The 25,864-nt window shown below is 33.6% G+C and overlaps 2 protein-coding genes across 2 annotated transcripts in view; one reads left to right on the top strand and one right to left on the bottom strand.

The window, feature by feature from the left end:
• Positions 1-25,864, bottom strand: part of LOC126832951 (uncharacterized) — a 107,418-nt gene that overhangs the window by 66,212 nt on the left and 15,342 nt on the right. The gene's annotated exons all lie outside the window — the stretch shown is intronic.
• On the top strand, positions 1,271-4,850 carry LOC126832958 (lactosylceramide 4-alpha-galactosyltransferase-like). The gene is made up of 3 exons (XM_050564033.1): positions 1,271-1,669; positions 3,826-4,224; positions 4,295-4,850. Exons 1-3 carry the CDS (start codon positions 1,398-1,400, stop codon positions 4,653-4,655), a joined length of 1,032 nt encoding a protein of 343 aa, XP_050419990.1. The 5' UTR covers positions 1,271-1,397; the 3' UTR covers positions 4,656-4,850.

Below are 25,864 nucleotides of genomic sequence, written 5' to 3'. Positions count from 1 at the left end.
TGAGATATTACTTTATTGACAACGGAAAAATTCACATGAAATCTGTGTCTGATAACACTTTATCTATTAATAGACCTTCAGATGTAGATTTCTTTAGTTACAGATTTTAGTGTACACAAAGTATAAAAAAAAAATGTTTTAATTATAATATATACTCTGTGATATCCAAAAACTGAAGACATTTTTACAACTGGAGCTATTCTAATAGACAATGTGTCATTATTGATTATAGAGCATACAGTCTAGTGACGATGGTAAAAACTCGTTTCCGCACATCATACAATTTTTGACGATTACAGGATGACTAGCTTGCGCACATTGTTATCTTACATTTGTATTTCCGGTTGTACTTATTTGCCTACAAAATCGACCGGGGATTCCGTTTTCCGCTAAAAAGATTAGACTGTAATGTATACCAATCACGTACAACATGCACAATGCACATACCCATATATGTACATGGGGACTTTCGATGCATCTACACGAGACAAGGACGGATGACAACGTCGACGTGTGCATCCTTATTTTCGGTTACCATCTAAATTCACTATGGTTAAAACTCGTATAAATACTCCATAAAGTAGTATCTTAGATTAAGCTTTTAGTCAGTACAATATCTACCGTGCAACTATTACATTATATCATCTTATGTTATAAACGTTTGTGTTGTTTCGTTGTACTCACTGGCTTCCAAAACCTATCAGTTTGTCCAGTACTGTCTACCTCACTGGCTTCTAAGTGACGAGCTAGATATTACAAGACCGTTATCACTATTTCTGTTTTCCGCCAAAAGTTATACTCCTATTTCCGCATAAATAAATTTGGTACTTTAAATTTGTCAAGAATCCCTGAACTTTAATTTATAAAATCTTACGCCATAAGCGTTAGGTATAACGACCTTATATTCTATCGATTTTCAAATTAAATTTGATAAAAATGTTAGCCATACACTTTCAAATTTTCCTATAATTTTAGGTATACATTGCACTGTTAATTTTCAATACTTATAATATATATATACACACACATAAATATATTTACATTATTATGTATTATTATATATTTATTATGTAAATTTACCGGTAACAATTAGTAGTAATAAACGAGTGATAAATAATAATAATAAGTGCTACATTATATATTATTACGCATTGTTTACGTAGAATTTCGTCTGATAAGATAACATGGAACAACACTGGTGTTCACAAAAATATAATAAGGTGTCTGAGAAAAAGACGGTTGATTCAATTGCTCACGAAGCGTACGCGTACTACGAGCGTTCGGCGATACAGTAGAAACAATAATAATAATATTTATGATGATACGCATGAGTAACGACAAATCAGTGTCAATTCAGTAGTGGTTTTGAATACGGTCAGTGTGTGGTGTGACCAAACATGCGCCGCGCTTTAAACGGCGGCCCACGCCTGTACCGCATGGTCGGCTGTATAGGTTTATGTTTGAACATCTTGGCCATAGTGTATATCACGTTCAACATGATCTACAACGTCAACCCGTTTCATCGATCCGGCCAAGGATGCGTTAGGTTGGAAACCCTGGACCCCAACGAAGTAGACATGAACAAGTCGATATTCTTCTTGGAGACCAACCGCATGCCGGCCGTAGAAATCATACCCAGACAAGCGTGCTCGATTGAATCGGCTGCAAGGTTAGTATAATTACCGGTGAAAAGTGTATCAGGAACATAATAAATACCAATATCTATGTTATATATATATATATATATATAGTGGGTCCGGTCAAGTTTTTATGGCTATCGTTAAACCTGAAAAATCCCAATAAAAAACCCTTATATATTTCGGTAAGTACCGAATATCTACACTTGGCTGGACTATAAAACACTGGGGTTCTTGTAGTTGAGGATTTTCTAACTCTACACTTTGATACTGATTTCACAGTTTTCTAATTCAATAATATAGATATGGGTAAAAGCTAAATTAACATAATAAATATAATCAAATTATAAATATAACTATATACTATTGCTACTAAAAAAAAAAAACGTTAAAAAAAATCCGGGTTTATGTAAATTTTGTATTCAGTTGATTAATTTATAATTAAATTTCATTTTATCTATAGCAATATTTCCCTAGCTGTAAAGCCAATTTTTCGCTCAATATAGGTCCATCTATATAGCCAAGTTCGTATTTTTTTTTATACTTGCACATAGAATTTTTTTTTGTAAATTTACTTTTATATTAAATAAGGTAATAATATACGCGTGTTGTGTGCACACACTAAATATCAACCGACTTAACTTTTATAAATGTGTATTTGATTCTTTGTCTAATCACTCTAATAGTTTGCTTTATCTAAATAGTTGAATAATTGATAATTATTAGTTCGGTTGACCATGAAAAACCAGTGTATAGTAAAATAACCGGATAATAATTGTTTATATCGTTATATTCCGTTTTTTATGTTATTATGTTATATAATATGTATAAGCGGCCGTTTACTTAATCTAGAAAACTTAAGAAACACTTGTGGTGTTCCAGAGCATACAGATAATATACATGTCTTGTACATAATATGCAAAGAAATAAAATTATGAAACAATAAAAGAACTCTTTACTTAGTGGCGGATTCAGTCCGCAAACATAGTCCAAAAAATATTTATTTAGAGGGGCACTATTTTCGTTTTTTTTATTAAATAAAAGCGTTAAATTATCAACGTTTTAATTATATTTAACTATATGTACGAATTAATTAAGTACTTATAGCTGTTATAGTTAACCTGTAGGAGGGACAACCTCGCGTTTTTTGGTAGACTTTTTCCAATCGCACAGCATTTCAATGAAGGAATGATTTTTTTTCTATTCATTTTTATTACTTTTACAGTATTAACATTAAATACTAAACATTGAGCTTTATTTTGTGTTAACGTTTTTTTGGTAAGGTTAAAAGGCCGGTCAGATTTATTAGGCATTTTTGGCAGCAATGTTATTATCGTGTTATGAGCGCTGAAATATTATTGTTATACTATTGCGATGAATTTCGTTTATTTATATTGTAGATTAGTTTCAATTACTAACTCAAATACAATGTATTTTGGTTTTACAATCTTCAAAATTATTTACAAATAACAATTATTTAATTTAATCAATAATCAATTAATAATTATTAATTGGAAACAAAAATAGTAGTATTAATTGAATACACGCTTCTGTTATGCAAATGACAGATGATATATGTAATGCTATTTAAAAAAATGACATTTATCATTATGTATGTATGTAAAATTAAAATAACTATTATAACTATTGTACTCATTCAGTATATAAAATCTACATTCGGGCTTTGATCTACACGGGTTTACGAGTATTTTTGAAGAGTAAAGACTAGTCCTCAACTCGTCGTGTCGTTTTGTTTCGTGTAAAATACTCTTTACTGATTGGCTTATATTATCATGGTAGATACATTTTGATCGTGTCTACCAAGACGTTACCGCAAAGTTGAATAGATTCAACTTTTGGCCGCGCTGGTCACAGCTGGTTACATCATATCAGTCATTGCGATTACAAATCCACAATAAAATACAATTAGATTGATAACAAATTAAGTTATTATAATATATTGTTATAATTAGTTTTTATTTATTATCAGTGAAAAATCAATAAAAAATCAGTGATAATGTTAATAATCAGTGATAACTGATAATGTTGGTAACAATGACTGGTAACAATTATTTCGTGCAGTCAAAAAGGTATACGTGTTGTGTTCAATACACACTCGCCTTAAGACGTACTTTTAATAATACAAATTAAGAGTGTACTTTATAAACCAACATTTTTAACGTTTTAGAGCCAATCCCGACCGTCAGGTGTACGTCTTAGTGCTCAGTCCGAGGTTGGAGTGCACGCACAACATGACAGCCGTTTTTCGGTTAATCGCACATTACAAAAACGTTAAGATAAGACACGTTGACTTTTACGGATACGTTTCCGACACACCGGCAGAGGCATTTGTCAAGTCCGGAACAATGGACAAAGGTCGGTGGCCGGTGGAGCAGCACAGTGACTTGTTGCGACTGTTGACATTATGGAAATTCGGCGGAGTCTACATGGATATAGACGTGGTGTCCTTGCGACCGGTGCCCATGGAGAATTTCGTGATCGCCGAAAAACCCGGACCCATGTTGGGAAGCGGTGTGATAGGCTTGCAAAACAAGAGTATCGCGGCAAGGGCAATCGAAATGTTTATGTAAGCGCACACACACACACATTTGCACGAGTCCACTCTCCGTGTGTCTCTAATGTTTCTTATTTCGCAGACGTGGCTTTGTAGGCGACGAATGGACGCAAAACGGTCCGTTTCTAATCACGAGTTTGACGAGAGCTGTGTGTGAAACCGACCAATTGCCCGACGTCAACGCCGGCAACGCCAATTGTGGCGATTTGACCATATACCAAGCAGATGTGTTTAGCCCGATACCTTGGTACGAGTGGCCAAAGTTGTTTCACGAGACGGACGACTACGCGGTAATGAAGGCATTGAACAATAGCGTAGGGGTGCACTTTTGGAACAAAATGACCAAAGACCAGCCGATATTAGTCGGATCGATGCAACCTTACGCCCAAATCGCCGCCATGTACTGCCCTATCGTCTACGGGACGGCCGACGAGTACTTATAAATTGATTTTACAAAACGTCGCCAGTTTGACGTTTTTAAAACAATACAGGGACGACGTCTCCTCAATGCAAATAAGACGATATTGTATATTCTCAATGTTATTCTGTAAGTTGATTTTACCATTATTTTATTAGAGATCGCTGACGACAATCTGGACTGTCTTGTTGAAACGATCTTGTAATAAAATTATTTATATAATAAATATTTTTATTATACGTATACATTTTTCTATACGACTTGTTTTGTACTGTATGCCGGTTTCTATTGACATTTTTAGTTCATAATTATCATGTCTATGGCTTAAAAATACTTAATATTATCAATTTTGGTTAAATTACTTGAAAGTATAAATATATTTATATATTCAGTAAAGTCAACTACAAAGTTTTAGCTGTCTATTTTTTGTTCAGCGAGAAAAGTTATTTTATAATTATTTCATAATATCATATAATATTTCATAATATAATTATTTTAATTACGTGATTTTTATACAAATGCCGTAACATCTTTTTAGTTTTGATTCAATCGTTGATTGGGCTAGAGAAAATTCAAGATCCAAATGCTTTTATAACGGAATATTAGTCATAACAGTTTAATATACAAAATCAAAAATAACGCCAAATTATAAAACGTACCTGTTGTTTTTCATTTTACGATTATATTTTTACCTTGGTATTTTAATTACTCATTTATATCAACAAGGGTGTTGTTCATTTAGTTCAGCTATACAGGACATGTCACTTTGCCACGTATAATTCCCAAAAGGCACGTTCTAATAAATATCTATCTAGGTGTGTATACAATTTTTTCGCCGTCAAACTTCTGTATGGGAATTACTTGCGATCGAAAGGAAGTTGTATCGGAGTGCGACTTTGACGACGGTGGACGATACCTCTCCTCTCATTTCTTCGCACTCTTGCTCCCACCTCTTCAACAAGGAGAGCCCGGGTATATATTTCCCAAGAGGGAATCACTATTTCATTCCTCGTTGGCGGTTCCGGCGATTCTAATTACGTTAGACATCCGAATGCTGTCACGCGTATCCTTTCCTAGGCCGCGTGCACAAGCAGCAACTCGCAATAACTAATTCATTAATCACTCACCGACCAAGCGGGTAACACGTGTTTCTGCTGGCCAACCCCTTCCTCCTCTTGCTGTCCACCCCATAACACTTCTCCAGCAGTTATCGCAGTGACGTGTACGCAAAAAAACGTCCGTGTTGTTCGCGATGTGTACATTTTATTATTTTAATGCAATCCTCACACACCCTGGGCAAGGTTTAAACTGCCGCAATTCATAATAATCATCATGCCAAGTGGGTAGTAGATTCCATAGCCGCAGTGAACCAACCGGCGTTTTAAATTTATCTTATTTTGCTGGCCGATTTTTAAAATTATTTATCGCAAACGGCCGCATATATTATTATACGTGTAAAAATTAATACTTTTTAGAAGCGTTTATCTGCAGTCGCACGTTTTACATAGAAAAAAAATGTAAGTATAGTGTACTGCCGTGGCGCAGTCGTTAAGGATTTGTGTACACATTATTTTCGATTCGCATGTTATGTAGTATATTATACTACACATACGAGTAAGTTATAATATATGTACGCACGTGGATGTTAATATGTGAGTTTTGGATACATATATATTTTTTTAATCCGAATTTTCTATTCATCGAGTACACCACCGCGTTTCCCATTTTACCATGACCCGTTCCATATATTATATTCGGTTGAATAGCAGTCAACCTTAAGCTGTGTAACTTTGGCTCGGGGTCCTCTCGCGGAGGATTAAATATTAATTTCTAGAAAGTTCGAAATAGGTATTAAAACCCCGTCCCAGCCTACCGCCATACTCATTCCACTGTTGTATACTTGCTCGGTGTTTACTACAATGTTGACGTTTATTGGTTTGTCGTGCTTCGACAAAACGGGTATTTCTTCAACAACTCCTTTGATCATTTTTCACAATATTGTTGCCGGTTTTCTTTAATACACGACACTTTGTACCGTCATTTTACGGTTATCGCGATGGCCCGTTTAAGAGGACGTCTGAAGTGTAAGCAATTTTTTTTAAAAAAAAACCTTATAATCAACCAAAGTTAGTAAAATCATAGATAAGCCTAGGGAAAAAAATCCACATCGATATCCGTTTCCAAATCTTACATCGCAGTTTTTGTTTTATAAAACTGAGAAAAAGTTATTTGATAACATTTTTATCAACAATGGGTGAAAACTCTAATGAATGTTATTAGTGAATCTTTAACTTTATGTAGATATATTTTTAATCTAAAATAATTAAATTTTTCAGAGAATTTTTCGCAAAATTATCGCTTTTGGCGGCGATCCAGGGATCGAGAAGCGGCCGCGGTATTTTTAAGGGTTTCAAATTAAAATCAATTTTCGAATGTTTTTGACGGTTGTAGCGGCGGTACTATGATTAAGTAGTATATACGGTTCTATTTTATTATACTAAGAAGTCGGAATTACGCGAGACGGATGTTCGAGGGGGGGGGGAGGAGGAGCAAATTAACACTCTAGGGCCAATTAATAATGGTCCGGGGGCCCAGGGACAGGAATAACCGGCGAGGCGAGAAAAAATTGTTTGTGACAATCGTAAACGGCGCGTGGAAACGAATAAGACGGAACAGCGGCGGCGGCGACGAACAAGGAGGCGCGCGGTGGTGTTGCCGTTCGGCGGTCGGGAAACGTCTCCATTATTGGCTTTCGTGTAATTTCAAACAAGAAAAAACATAAGAAGAAAAAAAAAACAACAAACAACGAGTACAGTCGACGAGTTTCGCTGTCGTCGACAATCGTCCTTTCGCCCCCGTCTAGTTAATTAAATAGTGAAATATGGAGACGTCGAGCAGAGCACCCGTTATGTTATCGTCGTCGTCGTCGTTACACAATGGTACACGTTTGTTTTGACTTGATATATTTTTCAGTTAATTAACGACAACCCGGAGATTTTATTTTCGTATTCCGACCTCATGTACACAACGCTAATTTAAATAAACATATAAATACATAGCAGACAGTGATATTTTTCATTTCCAACACTACTGCACTCCAAACGTTTTTGGTTTACAATTTGGCAATCCATATTAATTATTATTAATTTGTCCGTACTGATAATATCTAATTTTATAAATAAAATATAAAATGTACAGTATACCGAACAAAAACATTTTTGGCAGGATTCTGCGATTTTGGAAGGCGTTATGATTCTTAAAACATATTTAGATCTGTCTATACTGTACTATGCTATGATATACATATATATTTGAAAACAATATTAGTAATTAGAGTTACGAATTGTAACCAAACTAAATTATAAACTTTCCTGATTAATGATTGCATAAGTAGTAACTGTTCTAGAGCGAAGGACGTTGATTTTCATTTGATTGTGTAGTAACTTTTAGACGTCTTGTCAAAGTAATTTTCATTTAATAATAACGAAAAATCGATCAAACGTTGTTTACAAGATTCCAAATTTTAAAAACACCGCTGCCTAGTTTTTGTTTGTTAAATTAAAAACGACTAATTAACAAGCTACTATTTTTGAAATTCAATGTCGGCAAACACTTTGTATATTCTAATATACACAATAGGCGCCGCCCATACCCCTCGCCAGTAGACAAAAAATCCAAACCCCGCCGGGATACGTAAAATATATTATTTTTATTGGGTTATTATACGGTGATCGGATGTGTATGAAAAACAATAACTGCGACAAGCCGGAGACTGTGTACGCAGGACACTAGCTATATTATTCTTATGATGATCACCGAAGAAGGGTCACGTACACGTTTGACGGAGAATTCCGAAAAGAAAAAGATTTCGGAATTTGTTTCCTCCCCCCCCCCAACCCCAACCTCTGCTGCTGTTTGTGGTGTCCTCGGGGAATGACAGGGAGCATCACGCGCCACTGTCGATCCGGGCGCAATTTAATTGAGATTAGGAAGAGCACACAGACACAGATAATACACATAAAGAATAGCGGCTGCAGCAAATACGGTGCCGCCGGAATTTAATACACAACAATCCCAAAAGCCGGTGTGTGTGTGTGTGTGTGATGTGCTTGTAAGCCTTTGCTTGGGTTAGGTCTATAGAGGCGTGTACGACCCATCTACGGGCGTATGCTGGTGTGTGTGTGTGTGTTTTATATAAACCCGGGGTTTATATATTTTATTATTTTTTTTTGTTTTGCCCGAGAAAAAATTACGAAAAATAATAACAATATTAAACGGGCACGTTTCGAAAACCACTATGAAACACGAACCGAAATGTATTAAAAATTTAAAACCTTCGGAGTTTGCGAGTAGTTTTAAAAGGACGTCGTTACGGGTTGTTGTTTTATAATTTCGTTGTTTCTTTGAATACCGAAATAACTTTTGAGCACACACACACACACACACACGTGCACACAACACATTTGCAAGTTTTACAAGTTGTAAGTCCTACGAAAACTATGTTTACACGCCAAAGGTATAATAATAATAATATATACTTATTTTGTATAATTAAGGAGGCGAGGTAAACAAACAGCAGCACATAAGAGTTTCGACGTCGTTTGCCGCATACGCATACAACAATACCTACAACGTCTCAAAAGTTTAGCCGGCCATCGGGTGGGAAGGGTTTGAAAAACACGGTTAAAAAAGTAAAATCGATTATAAAGCGATAGACAAAAAGTATTTATTGAAACGCGCGAACGATATTTTTTCAAGTAATAAACTTTGTAACGTCAATGACAAGAGAAAAAAGTTACTGGAAAGTTTTGTTTAAATACAGTTTACCGATTGCAAGCACTTCCTCACCTCAGTTACTAAGAAATAGAAATTTTAAAAAACCTTGTCATTTTTTAATGCTAAACTAACAGCTCTATAAATAATTAACTGTGCAAAATAATTATTAAAAATTGTAAGAATTCACATAATTAGCAGTAAGCCAAAATACAAACCATCGAAAACCAGCGTTTTTTTTTTGTTTAAGTCCCACAAATATTTACCCAAAATATAGGGTTTTATTGGGTATATGCACATTAAATGAAAAATGAACTGTGAAAAACCGCCTTATTACAAACATTGGAAAATCGTAGGTAAACTTGGATAAAACTAGGTATTTCAATAAAGAGAGGGGCAAAGCCTCGGCAATTTAATCATTAATTATGAATATACGAGGGGTGTTTAAGTCTATTCTCGAAGGGCTTTCTCGTACCCTTGTTACGCCCATGTATGTGTACACATATAAATATTTTCTGTATCATAATATCAACCTAATACGTAAAAAACGAATACAAGCTTGTGCATGTTTTGTGTTTATTAAGACACCGAACTACGTCGTATAATATCGTACTATAATTTATTAAAAAAAAAAAATCAATTGGGAATAATCATTTAGTTTTTATATTATATATGTTTAGATTTATCTATGGGACACGAGTAATTTCCATTAAGCATTATCATACAACATTGAGTAATACCGCTCAGACGACATATTAAATATGTGTAGAACATTAAAAAAAAAAAAGATAAATAGTTTCTTAATAGATAAACTACTAAATTTAACATTTTTTTACCGATTATATGTTCACTAACGACGCATTTACAGTGAATAAAGAACAAGCCGCCGTTTGATTAGAGTTAAAAATAGAAAAATTAAAAATCGTTATATAACAAGATATAGTTATTATTATTGCTATTATATAAGTGTCCCCTTTGTAAAAGAGAAAAATTATTTCCAGCCGGATTTTATAACAGTATTGCTTCGCAGTTTAAAGCACAACCCACCGAGTTGACGTACAGCCGCTTGCACATGTTATGTTACATAAAATAATAATGTAAAATGTGACAGTGATCTGGAGGTGTGGTCTAAGAACATCGTTTGCACGTGTTCGCGTCTACACCACAGTCACTGTACTAAATATAAAATCAACTTAATTATAAAATCCCAAGTACAACGCCTAAAATTCGAAATTGGATATCACAACCAAACGAGAAATCTTTTTTTTTAAACAGTTGCAACTTTTTAATTGGACATTATTTTACAAAAATGATACATCATTTTCTCCAAAATGTTGTTTACTTTCAATTTTTTTATAGGCGTTTTTGCTCTAAAACCATCGTAGTTCGAGTAAAACGCTTAACGCGTAGTCAGGAGGTTTTACGCTAGAAAATTAGGGGTAAAACGCGTCAGGTAGGGTAAAGTCAGATTTAGTCTGTAAAACTTACTTTTAAAGTTATTTACAAAACCTTTATTTATTTAATATTAAAAAATAATAATAAATCATTGAATGATTACCGATTAAATTTTTGTGGCGATTACATAATTTATAGTCAAAAAGTAATACATTTACTATTACTACATAAATTGTATAATTTTTTTACGTTTAACATTGTTTGCAGTAAACAGTAGGTACTTCGTGGACTATATTATTATTATAGAGTACTACAATAATTTAAGTATAACGAGCTTGTGTGATAAGAACTTACTGCATATTTTATAACACACATGTAGGGGTAGTGTTTTTAGTGGTGCATAAAACCGTCGCCTAATTACAACGATGCGGTTAATGGCGTTTTTGTGTAATAATATATATTTATATATTATGGCTCTTATACCAACTCCGGTGCACTATTTTTCAATACGTTCCTTCTGCGACGATTTATCTGTATGCGAGTCCATAACCAGGCAACCTCGTTTCGCATACCACAATTATTATACTACTGCTGTTATTTTTAATAACATTGTTATAACTAACGCAATCGAAATACAAATGAAAAACAAACGATATTGGGTTTTAAAAAATAATAAGTATTCGAAAATATGTTTTGCTCTACTACGGCATAAAAATTAAACAGATTTGATTAAAATATTAAAAATCTGCTAGTATTTAATAGGTAAGCAACATCGATAACACTAAAATATATTTATCTAACACAACTATGAAACAATATTAATCGCCTTTGTTTGTTATGAACGCTGACAAATTTGTTTATCGTACATCCATTGGATAAGCGAATATTAATTACAGTACGTTATTACGTTATTGAAACAGAACTTTATGAAGTTATTAAAACAACAGCTTTTTATTCTTACTTAATTGTCGTACTTTCCGAATTACCATACTTCAATGTTTACTCACCTGAAATCAAAACATTAAGAAATTAGTTTAAGATATTGATAACATTAATGTTTAGTTCAATTAAACGTAAGCAAATAATTAATAAAAAATGTAATCAGTTTCAACTTTCATATAGTATAGCAAATCAAACGGTTTTACTCAAATTTAATAAATCTATTCTTTTGTACACGAGTTATCTGTTATTCAATTTAATAGAAAGGCACAAAGCAGTCAAACAGTCAAGTTTGTACCCAAGTCGCACAATTTAACTTTCAACCGCACGGCAAAACTTTGGTCCACTTTATCGGGCGTCACCGATTGTCTCGGCCAACAATGGGTTTGATATAAATCACTAACCGATTTTATTTATTAGTTGTTATTTAATTTCCGAGTTTCGGTTGAGAGCTACCGAAATCATACGACCGGTAAATCATTCTCAAGACTAACATATTAATTTATAGCTTTGGTTCGGGGGAAGGGATGCAAAGGTGGAAATGAAGAATAGAGGATTTGCGTTGATAATGTTACTCGTGTATAGATATTTCCACAGGATAGTTATCCCGTCATGTAAATAATATATATGTAAGTATTATTTATATATATATTATTGTTTGTAAAAACACAATTTCCATTATTCAGACTAATATATACAAAAACCCAATTATGACATGCAGACAAAACATGTGTTTTTGAGGTTATTTAAAAAAAATTCTACCTATGTATTTATTGATATAATAAATATGTTTTTTAGTTTTTTTTTTTTTAACACTAGCCCGATACACTGTAAAGAACACTAGCCATATAGTGTGAACAAACTGTCAGGTGTCGTTTGAGCGTGTTCAGAGCTGGTAAGCAGATTAAGGGCGGCCACGACACTAATAAACAGACCGACCGACGGCAGAGGACAAAACGCGATTTAAAATCCGATACAGTTGCATTGAGCCGGATAAAAATCTGTGTCCGTGTGTTTATATTATTGTGGACATATTATATTATTTTGTACGAGTGCGTTCGTGTACATAAAAGATTATGGCTAAGAGGGATTTAACATAACAGAAAAAACCCCGTCTCTTTCATATGATACGCAATTGAATCATATTTTCATTCAACGGACACTTATCCGATTGCTACGCATTACCGCACATAGAAAAGGGCCAAGCGACGCTTAAAACGTTAGCGATCAGACCCTGCTGAAAAACGGCGGTTACTGCATTTTCAAATGCTATAATTTTCTGATTTTATTCTCTTTTTTTTTTAATAATCATTTTAAGGGTAATTTATTATTTTTTTCTAACTGAACGGGCCCGTTTTTTCATAAAAAATCGTTTAGTAAATAGCCTGCGTTCGGTTACCTTTGAAACCAATTATTGTAGGAACATTTCTTAATATTATTATTCATTAAAATTGAAAGCGATGGATTTAGATTCATTTTTTGCTCCCTCAAAGAGGAACTACGGTTCCCTGGATTTTATTTTACCTCGAGATGGAGTAAGACCATATACAAGGTGATTATTTTATCATGGGCCACTTTCTATCAAAAAAACTAAGTTGGGAGAGGGGCAAAAACTAAAAAAAATTGTGAAAAATGTGTTGTATAAAAACAATATGAAAAAATAAAACAAAATTTCTTATTAAACCCTTGAGATATTGAGTGGCCCATAATAAAAAAATCACCCTGTGTATATAGATATAATATTTATTTTTTGTATACATATCCTTATCGAAAATAGAACAACTTGACATTCTGTCCGTGTATGTGTGCCTTTGCGAATTTGAATTTTTTTCTAAAACTTATACAGCATGTTTGTTAAGTTGTTTTGATAAACTTTTTCTCGCTATGTATTGAACCTAGACGTCTAAAATTTGTTCAGTTTATGCTGCAGGCTGAATTCGATGTGAGAATAAAATTTGGGCTTTCCAGCTGAGAAATTATAGAAATTATTACTATATGTTAGTGTTAGAACACGCGATTTTTGCTACTATCAGGCGAACTTTTTTATCTTGATACATTTTCAAAACAATTTTTGTTGCAAAAAATGTATTTGCAAACACATTCATATCATTTAGTATTGAGCAGGTATGTGCCAATAATTTGGCTACAGTTTTTAACTTGTGTGTGACCCAGAAATCTGCCTCTTTGGCACTCTTACACTACACGATTCTCAGAATTAAATTACAAAGCCCGTCTTTCTTAAAAAAATAATTATACCGAGTGAATAAGAAATCGTCTAAGTGTTATTTATTGAAAACAATATTGATTTTTGGCAAAGCGAGGAAAAAAACGGCGCAACGACAAGAACTTAAAAATAATAAAATGAAATATTTTAAAATTATTATACACCACAAGGTTTGACATAGTTTATTAAACCGAAGTTTTGTCAAATACCATGGTTAAATACTTCTTACTTTCATCCCCCACCCTCCCCCCCACAAAACTCTGTAATATGACAATCGTTATTTAGCATATATATACATATAATTATACAATATACTTTTACAAAGGGATCGGACGTCATTGTCGCAGGACACGCTGTCAAAACAAAAGAGTGCTCATTATTTTAGCATAATAGAAATGCTAATTCGCCGAACGTAAACGCGGGAAATAACTTAACGGGAAATAAATAAATTAAACTTTCCGCTTGATGGTGGTAACAGTGGTGTCAATATAAATAAATTATAAAGGCACGGCGGGCAGCGACGCGACAGGGAGAAAAGGGTTTCAAATGAGAGATGTGTTTTCATTTTGGCTTTTCTAAAAATATGGAGTATGGCTTTTTTTTTGTTACAAAATGTAATAGACAGATAAACAGACACATACCCAAAGGTATGAATATACATACTACATGTATGCTTTAAATTAAAAATGAAACATACAATTGCTTTGCATAAGTTATAACTTATAAATTAAAACGATTGAGAATAATATTTAACATTTCTACTGTGCCGTCGGATGATAAATTATAATAATAATGTGTTTTTCATTTGAATAATAAAATTCCCCGGCATATTTGTTTTGCTAAAAAACACATTTTAATACATTTTTGTTAAAAAATAACAATTTGATTGTTTTTTTTTTAAATCGAAATAGACCAATCGGTCTGTCTTATAAGAGGAAATGAAGTTTCTTACAGGAAAAAAACGGCTTATCCTGACAAAAAACAAAAAAAATACCAGGCATCATTACATACCTAAAACACTGGAATTATTTAGCTTGACCTTTTCATTTCCAAACAACACATCTATCATAATTTCATCCAAAAGGAGCTGACGTACCCCACGGATTAGTTTTAGGACCCGTTCTCTTTAATTTATAACACTTCCAAGTCATACTCAATTAGTAATGAACGCTGACGACACTACAATTTTCACCCAAGATAGCACCCTGGACCTATTTGTACAAAAACTCTAATTATCATTATACGAAATCACTTAATGGTTTCGCAAATAGTAACTCAGCCTAAATCTAAATAGTAACAAAGATCTTTACTATAAAAATGTACAGCAATTTTATTAGAATTCAAATTGCCAATGATGAAATATCAATTAGAATTTAGAACAGCAAAGATGAGTCTGTCGGCGATCGTTTAGACTTAAGAAGAATAACTAACTTAGCAAATTCATATAAACAAAAAACTCACTCAGTGGGACACCAAATTTGGAATTCTTTAGCCAATTTTATTTACGCATAATAATAATATTTATCACAGGAATGTATGCATTATCACATTTTGCTGACTAGGAATGGTAGGTTTAAATTTTAGTTTATAACTCAATGTTAATACCTATACCGCCGAGCGAAGTCATGATTTTAATACTTTATTAGTATATAAAAAATATTTTGGTACTCTAGTGGTCGAAAAAGGGTTTAGTAGCCATAAATGCCAATTATAGTTGCCGAATTATATTTAACTAAACATTCGGCACATAACAGATGGTGTTGTCCGACTGTGTCCCATTATCCTATTTAATTACCTTCGCGTTCAGTAACACATGTTGGTAATTTACAGTAAAGCGCGACGAAAGTAGCAAAAGTTTCATGGTGAAAAATCTTTTGCACTTTTGATGTTTATATCTCATTTACCACAAACAAAATGTAGTTTTACAATTATTATAATCTCAGTTTAGTTCAAGATGTCATGATGTTATATATGTATACCGTACCAGCCAGGCGCGGATCCTGAGGGAGGTCAGGAAAGTTCACTCTTCAAAAATTCGCAGGTAAAAAAATCCTTTGTTGGGGCTATACCAGTTGAGTTGCTGATATTTTTTTGGGAGCCCGAAAAAGTTTTAAAGGATTTTAACTTCCCTGGCCCCCCATGTGGACCCACGCTTGACACCGACAACAATTATCAAACTCTCAAAACAAACGAGTAATGTCTGTGTTACACCAAAACCAATACTCTTTGAGTTCCCTACCGGAGAAAAAATCATTCAATATAGCAAAAGATGGTAAAAAAAAAACTGAATGACCTCATGCTGAGAGTTAAACACCGAATCGACAGTGTAAATCGAAAATGCAAATCAAGTTATTTCCTGCAGTCATCGCAGTGGGTTTTTTTTTGGTGTTCTGCAGACAGAAAATGAGATAGCGCGAGTATACATATATATATATATATATATATATAGTATTGTTGAAGTGGAAAAGAGCATCGAGGGGTGAATTTGTAATTGTGTTGGGATTAGAGTTTTGTCCCCGGCGGGAAGGAGGTGAAAAAAAGCTCGGGGCGTCATTGAACGACGACGACAACGTTGATGATGACCCGGCAATGAAAAATGATTTTCAACACAAGAGCTGCAGTTTGAACAAGTAAAAGACTGGAGCGAGTGGCGTTCCTCTGACAGGTGGACCTTTTTTTTTGGGACTTTTGGGTAATAATTGCTTAATTTAAAAACGTCAGTCACCACGATGAAAAATAACCCTCGAACAGCGAACAAGACGACGTCTACACGACTGTTGTGTACTACTATATGTATTCTTTATAACCCTCTCCCCTCCTCCCCCGCAACTTATTGCCCCCTCGTTTTCACGGAAAACACCGTTTACGCAACACGGACGCGTTTAAATTATTAGTATTGAAAAAAATTCATAACCACTATTTTTATTCTTCGAACAGTTGACGAGTTAAATACAAATAATTTAAATACTCGCATCAAAAGTTAACAATAAAAATAAATACTCGGAAAATATAATATTATTTTGTTATCTTCAATTGTAGAACATTGGTTTTTCAAATATAAAAATTAACTTTTCCAAATAACTTCGAAGCGTATATATGAGTTTATTCACAGAAAGTTTATGAATATATTAATTTATCAATAAAAACCCTTCTTGGAAGTATTCAAACATAAATGACAGCGATCAGAATCTTTGTAGAAAAAAACAATTTGACATGTTTATAAAAAAAGATCAACATTTTCCACAAAAAAAAAATCTGATAGAACTTATTATTTTATAATGTTATTTAAGAGGACGCCACACCGATCATTTCTAAGGAGTAAAGTATAGGCAATTTTTCGAAAAATCTTAATTTAGAGTTTGAACTATAATGTATACTTAGTAATACAGTAATGAGAATACTTTGTTAATTGACGTTTTTTTGTCAGACTATCATAATCATTTCAATAGGATAAAATACAATTTTTTTGCCATCAAAACTGCTTTGCGCGGATTAATTTTTCTCAGGCTTCATACATAGAAAAGAAATTCATACATATTATTTATGAAAAAATTATCTGTGTTCCATCAACCGTATTTTTTCGATATACCTAATAGAACCAACGCTATATAATTTTTAAAAAAGTCAAAAAAGTCCTTTCTTAATTAATTAATTATTCATTAACTGGTTGAAATATTAAAAAAAGGACGATAGTAGAACACAGACAATGTTGTTGTCTATATTATGTAAAAATTTGGTTTCTTAGTTTTGATTATAGCCTTTGTAAAATTAATCCGCGCAAGGCGGGTTTTTTAAAGAAAATAACGGGCGTGTGAGGTCCTCTTAACATACATATATACCAAATAAAAAAAAAATATTTTTTTTAATTGTTGTTAAGAACAAAGACAAAAATAATAAGCTGTACAAGTTGAAAATGTCCTTTAAGGAATCGTATATTTTTTTTACACTCTGACTATTGTATTAATATCCATAGCTCTGCTGTTTAATTGGGGTATTTTATTAATGCGGGAGTCACGATAAACGACTGTTGGTATAACTTTCAACATTTTAACATTTTTAAAACACAGTTTTTTTTTTTTAATTAATGTTTAATGTGTTTAATGCTATAATTAAAAAAAAACCTTAACATTCACAATTATTGTGAAATTGGCAGTCCAGTACAAATTAAATTCGTATTTTAATTAAAAAAAACATATAGGTAGAGCAAAGAAATTAAAACAAATTTCAAAATGGTGTGCCGAGTGAAACATGTTTTTTTAATGTTTTGTAAAAGCTCTTCAGTCCCCATTTTTATGGATAAATCCAAACATATTCTTCAACAGCCTTGATTGACGGGTCAGGAAGGTCTTAGCAACAAAATTGTTTTCAATGATTTAAGCTCATAAAAAATCATGTGGGTTTTTTTTTGAAAATGTTGGTTATTGGCCCAAAACTACGAGTTTTGTGGGGGGTTTACTCTAACCCCGAGACCAACTCTGGATAACATTAGAGAGATGGCTCGTTTTGTACGATTCTGGCGTTCACGGTCGGGTCACGGACGGTTAATCAAAATACAATTTTGTAATAATAATAATAATAATATGCACCGGCCGTGTGTTCGGGTAGCGTCTCCACTTACCCGTGTGACTTTCAGCGCGGTTCGTTTGCCTTTATGAAAATCTTGTAATATTAATATCAAACGGGTTTTGCGGTGATCGAGCAACAACAACGAACGGTTGGGCCGCGGCCGAAACGGGTTTTTTTTTGTTTCGGACTTAGCCAATTACACCATACAGTTATATATATTGACCGGTATTGGATATTATATTACACCGGATCGGAGGATATAATATAGCGGTCCTCTGGTTAATAATAATAATAATAATAATAATAACAGTAATCCGCCACCACTTCCTGCGGAATGGACCGATCGTGCGCGCACATAATTTCCGCTTCATTATTATTGCAGGAGTAGGTGTATAATAATATTATATACACATAGGTGTATGGGTCGACCGGGGCCATGCTTCATTATACAAGTGCAGCACCTGACCGCGGATGATGGTGCCCTGTTTTTAATTAAAAAAAATATTAAATTGGCGAAATAAATCGAAAGCGCCGAGAATAATAAACGCGCTACGGCGGCTGCCATCTCAAGAGAAATTCCAACGTGCCCTGTCGCCGCCGCCGCCGCATGATATTGTTGCAAAAGAATGCCGGCAAAATGTCAACGCACATACACGTGGGTTATATGTATAGTACACAAGGGTTGTGTACCAGCAATATCTCGAGCTCGCTGCAATGAAAAATTCCTCAGTGTTTACCTATTTTCCGACGACAACCAGCACACGGCAAAGGAAACCGACAGCCGACGACTTTTGGTTATAAGAACGGGTTATCCCGGCAGGTGTAAGACACGGTATAGTAAATTCTCATTATTATTATACCGCGTATATTTGACAGCCGAGTGCAAGCTCCATATAATGTTATATGCGGGTAGACTGTGTAGGCTGTTGGCGGGATGCACCATATAAGATCGACATGAAACAGTAGATAATACTACCCGCCAGAAAGGGATTTTAAAACGCACATTTCCTTCGACGTTCCGCCGACATAGCCTACATTTATTTTGCGTTTGTGTGTGTATTGCGCCATTACATTGGGTTGATAAAACGAGAATGACCGCCCGTAGAAACACTGGCTAGGTAAGGTTAATAAAATATAATAATTACTAAGACTGTTAGGGTCTTATCCTGTAAATACAGAATTAGATCACAACAAAATAAGTACAGTTATTTTAGTTACATGGCATAATTGCATAGTACCACACTTTATTTTTACAGGTACAACTTATCTATGTATTTTTATATATTTCAAAATACAAACTTTTAAGTTGAAATTATTATGTAATTATTATTTATTTTTAGAATAAGTATTCATTTGTTTTGATCTTCGTCTTCATCTTCGGCAATCCTAGTCCTTCACCTCCATAGAGCTCAATCTTATACATCTCTTTCAATCACCCCAGCTCATATCACTCTCTATACCGTCTATCCATCTTTTCTTCGGCCATCCTCTTCCTTTCTTTCCCTCTACAACTCTCACCGCCTCTGCCTCATCTCTCTTCATAACATGACCGATACACATTACATACCGTATACATTGTTTTGATAAAAAAAATGTTATTTACAAACGTTTAATTGACATACGATATTGTGTACTATGACAAATAAGGTACGTAATAAAATTATAATCAAATTTAACGTTTTAATTAATTCCGTTTATTACATGGTTATTGGCATACATTTTGGTAACAAACATGGATACGGTTTTTAATCGTCGACCATAAAATTTGTTAGCGATTTCTGGCATCCAACGACAAGACAAACGAGGATTGTAAAAAAAAATGGGGAGGCGCAAAAAAAAAAAAGATTTATTTTTCTATTCTCGTATTTTCCTCACACGTGTACACGCTGGTTCAACACATATAATACATAGTGTATGTTTATTATTTATACTCGTACACGTTATGTAACATAATATAACAATATACATCCACACAGACAAGTATATCATAATATATTATGTTGTACAAAAGGAATGTGCCGATTTGAACGTTGCATACGTATATGTCGTTACATGTAATAATGCTAAATGAATCGCGCGTACAATGTAAAATATATCGAATATTTATGTTTTTGTCGTAACTGTAACGGAGGCTGTCCCCCGTCCACGGTTGGGCGTCGTAAGGCCATGCGTGCCTCGCGCGCTGGCAGCCGTGCGCCCAGTTCGTGACGATGCGACTGGTAAACGAATTAACAAGTATAACACTATCGGACAAGTTTGCCGCACGGCACCGGCAAACACCCTCCGCCGCGCCGACACCACACCGACGGCACATCACCATCGGGCGCGGGCAACGGCGGCAAAGTTGACCCGTCCACCACGCGCCACATCTCCGCCGCCGCACCACCAGAGTAACCATGGTGACCGATATACTGTGTTATACACATCAATATTCTTTCCTGGTGCCGCCGCCGCCGCGCGTATACGACGGCGTTTCGCTGCCGCGGAAAATCGTGCTTTTCCTTCCCGCGCGCCGTGGCCGCCAATTCTGCGGCAACTGGAATAATGCATAAATTAGTGGTAGGAGGGAAAGGCGCGGCGAGACACGGATCTACACTAGTCGCGCCTGTTTATGTTTCGACAAGCCTCGAGTCATGAAATAACAGACAACAATCAATTAATTGATCGATTTCCGGTCAAACATATTGATGTTGATTACAACCGGATGTATGTAACACCAAGGGTTTGTATAGAAGATTGATGTATTTCTACAGGGCGCATGATACAAAAAAAAAAAAAATACATGTTATCTATAAAATACTATTAAATTATGACATTTTAGTGAATTTTTTGCTGCAATATTGTATTGTGTGATATCGTTTCATCATTGGGCATCGCCCGATTTTTTTTTTAACAAATCACAAATCATTAAATAATACCACAAATTAGTGGATAAAAACAAGAATAAATCAAATTTTAAATAATTTTGTTGTGGGCACAGTTGGGCCAAAAGTAATTCAATAACGAATAACAAGTAACAACTAAAACAAATCGAAAAACGTATTAATTGAAATAAAAACATAATATTTTATTCCTCGATATTTAAATAACTAGATATTTGTTTTAAAAAAATATTTAAATAATTAAAATACAATAAAGTAATTACCTAACTTTATTTTTTGGAGTGCTTTTATTATAACATAATTTAACTTCAAAAGTGGAATTTTAAAACTATAAATGACATTATTCGAATAATTTTATTTGCGATTTGCTTAATTCAAATTTTCTTTGAATAAACTTTTTCAACAATTGTTTTAAGCGAATACATTTGTATTTAAATAAAAACCCAACCCGGATTTAGAGTGATTTTTTCAGAATAAACCTATTTCCATACACCCGGCTAGCAAATAGCAAAAACAATATATATAAAGAAATAAATTATACATGCCTATATAAAAAGCTGACAATTTATAAAGCTACACACTGTTCATCGTAAGCATTAATATTCTAATAACCGTTAGCCTTGTGCATAGAGTATATACCCGATAGACGGTTGGACCCAGCTAGGCGTTAGTCAAAAACACACCATAGGCACTTGGCTAAGGGTAAGTAGTTAACAGCGACGCGCCGTGGAAACTTCTAAGGCGATCGTTTATAACTTTTAATTTAATTCCGAAATGACAGCGCAGAGTGGAGAGACAATGTAAATTATGTTTATAGCGCAACTAATGCTAACCGACGTTGTACTTATGTAATATGATATGAATTCATTTAGCGAGATTGTACGATCCGGTCGAGAGAGCTGATGCAGATAATAAGAAAATTATTATAAACGCCCCCAATCACTGTGTTTATCGTTCTACACTATTATATACAGTTTATAACGAGCATATTTTACAGCCAATACAAAATATTAGTAGAGCGATTATGCAAACCATATTGTTTTAATATAATAAATATTAGCCCGACGTATCAAATTAGCTAAATTTTACTCTTATCACGGCTCAACAGATATAGAACAGACAAACAAACCACTCGAACAAACGAACGGTGTGTGTCATTATTTGTTTAGACAATTTTGATGGATTACCGTTTGCATCGTCGACCGTCATCATAATTTTATCAATTATTATTCAAACCATAATCGGCATTAATAATATAAAATAATAAAATACCACACTGTAAACTTAACAAATCGCGTTTGTATTACGCCATTTATCGATTAAAAGTCGAATAAGAAATTTGAAAATCCCTGACCTTTAGAAAATATAAGAAAACAAACGGTACGATTGAATAATATTATTATCCAACTATAGCGATTTTTTATAGGTTAGTGATTTATTATTACTCTACTACTGTCACGCGTTTAACTTTTTATTTTTAATTCGGAGAAAGAGATGATACATTTTTGGTACTCAAAGTAGGTACAATTTCTATAAGCGACATCAATCGGGTTTATTTGCCAACCCTGAAAATTTCACATTAAAGCAAATAATCAAATAAAACGTTAATCTATAAAAGTTTAAACAAAATTAACGGTGATTATTTAAATATTCTATCTAAAAAAAATAAAGCTGGAAATAATTATGCATCGCTGATTATGTTGACAAATTAAAAAAAAAAAGCTCTCCGGCTCAAACATTAAATTTTTCAATTATTTGCCTTCGTATAATTAATCCTACAGTAAACAACCTAATTAAAGTAAGATTGACATCAGGTACTAAAGATGGACGGTGTTGCTCGAGAACACAACATAGTGACAACATTTCTCCTAATAAGATGGCGACGAACTTTACGACTGGAAAATAAAATACAAATGCGAAACATCCCTTTGTCGGGATTAAACAGTGTTCTCCCTCGTGTGCAGAACACGAGCTCCAAAGAAGTCCATAGTTTTAATTACACTGAAGTTTACATTGCCGGATTCAGCAACTTTTGTAAACCTACTTAAACATTTATTTAGCTACCTGAAACTATATATAATATGATGTTCCGTGAGTTTAAATAAAAATTTTAAAATACAAAAGCCTTTAGATATTATTTTTTTTTTATATCAACACCTTATGGGATTTTCAAGTATAACGCACCAACATAAGTTTACCACAAAATGGTAAAGTATAAATCTCACTATTAAAATATACTAGCACCGGTAAAATAAAAAGTGTACGGTAAGTAAAATAAAAATGGAACAATGTAACAAACAAGCATTTAATGTATATCAGCGAGTAATAAATGAAAAAACAAAATGCAAGTAATGGATTCCAACGATGCAGTCTATATATAAAAACTAACGGAGAAATAAAAACAGACTATCATCTCCAAGCTCTTGATCATGTTATTTAATTATAAATAGACAGACGAGCTAAATATGAAGAAACGGAGTGATTAAAGAAAATAGCTGTATAATTAAGTGGTTGAGGTTTTTTCACACTTCGCCTTGCCGCTAATGATTCGTTATTTATTTATTTTTTTTTGTGGCCGCTGATTCAAAAGATAGATTAATGATATGCGGCTGCAGCGGCGCTAAGGACGTTGCTGAGGAAAAAAATTGGACAAATTACTCAAAAAGGGTTGGAATGGTAAAAATAAAAATAAAATTTCCAGAAAAAAAGGGTGGAGATAAAAAGGGAACACCTTATTCCATCACTAAGTTCGATTGTATTATATTATATTTGAAAAGAAAGCGAATAAATCAACGTCTCGCGAACGGTACCGGGTAAGTTCTATTTTAGGGTGGCCGACGACGGAAGAAGGGAAAAACTCATCTCATTCTTTCCAAATCGTTACGAGGAATAAATTTCACTTTAGGAAAAAAAAAATAAACCATACGATTGCAAAGAGGTTTCTACCATGGGGAATTAAAAAAAAAACCAAAAACAGTATAATATAGAGTATATTTATGTCGTATAACCTAACCAATAACATTTACACTAGGAACCAAAGTGTATAAATAAAAAAACAGTACTTAATTACCACTCAAGACGTCGTACAACTCTATTTAAAAGCGGACGATAATTATATAGTGTGTATGTATATATTTTGTAAATATTTTTATTATTGCCTATATTTAAAAAAAAATAAGAAGAGGTTTACGCCGATGCGATATTCCAATACAGCGCTATTTGTTTTTTGTAATAAACGACCACCAAACAATGGCCCAGTGGTTCATACATATTTATCGCCTATCCAGTATACACATAGATATGTATTTATATAATATATATATATATTCCCCGGTGTGTATATAATACAATATCGCCGTACCTTATTCTATATATATATATTATAATACTATATACTGATTCTTACATAACTTTAAGCACAATCGTGTTATTGCGGTTTTCACCCTATGTATGTGCCGGCTACCACATCATATAGTTTACCTAACGAGTTTCCCGATACCCTCATAAGTTAACCATTTCTACGTTTTTTTTTTTCGTTGTTGTGACTAGCGTATCTCGTGTAACACGATGCAGGCCCGTATTATTTGAAAAATATACCAATAATATATATTATGGTATCCAATTTTATGTACCCAAGTATCGAATGATGTATTCGTTACGCCAGTAAATTACTCAAAAAAATGTATTTAATTACGAAACACAAATTGTGTAATTGGACTACGTGTAATAACAATTTAACTTATTTTTAATCATAAACACAAAAGAAAAGTTTTTACACCGAAAGCGGTATTATTTTGTTTTAAACACATGTCAAATTATGTTATACAGCTGTGATCAATTCAATGACACAAAATAATGTTTTTATTTTACAATACTTGGGAGATGATTTTAGAAATTAACTGAGCGTGAGACACCATGCAAAGCAATGTACAACACATAATATGATGTATATTTTATGGTTGTACTGTAGGAACACTATTCAAATAATATAAACAAAACAGTCATTTCGAATCGCGGTGTTGGTATGACAACACTAAGATATGGCACACATTAGTATGCTCTATTTGGTTAGGCTTTATGCTAGATTTAGTTCGCTATCGCAGAAAATGCATACGCATTAGTTGTTAAGCGAGCTTGCGGGTCCGTACCTTAAATATAAAGTCTAATAAATAGATAGCTGTTTCATTTGGCATTGAAAAATGAAAACTGTGTGTATAGAAGTCAACGCGAACACATATATAATTTACCGCAAAAGCATTCAAACCACAAATGGATAACAAAGACAAAGTGGAATGTTTATTGCTTAAAACAAAACGAGCAAACGCCATTACTATCTATTTAGTCCAGCAAGAAATTAAAATTTTGCACCTTTTTTTTTTAAATTCCAAGTGGAGAAATTTTTTAAATATTCTGTTATTTTGAACTACGTAAAAAGTCATATACCTAAATAAATAA

Source organism: Adelges cooleyi, unplaced genomic scaffold (assembly GCF_023614345.1).
Source record: "Adelges cooleyi isolate 19-005CV unplaced genomic scaffold, UGA_ACOO_1.1 ACOO_flye_CR_arks_rails_tigmint_CR_PRNA_1, whole genome shotgun sequence".
NCBI lineage: Eukaryota > Metazoa > Arthropoda > Insecta > Hemiptera > Adelgidae > Adelges > Adelges cooleyi.
This window is presented reverse-complemented; position numbering and strand designations above follow the sequence as displayed.

Coding starts and splice junctions, on each gene's coding strand:
- LOC126832958 (XM_050564033.1), top strand. CDS start 1,398: ATGCGCCGCGCTTTAAACGGCGGCCCACGCCTGTACCGCATGGTCGGC. Junction 1,670..3,825: donor TCGATTGAATCGGCTGCAAG/GTTAGTATAATT, acceptor TTAACGTTTTAG/AGCCAATCCCGACCGTCAGG. Junction 4,225..4,294: donor AGGGCAATCGAAATGTTTAT/GTAAGCGCACAC, acceptor CTTATTTCGCAG/ACGTGGCTTTGTAGGCGACG.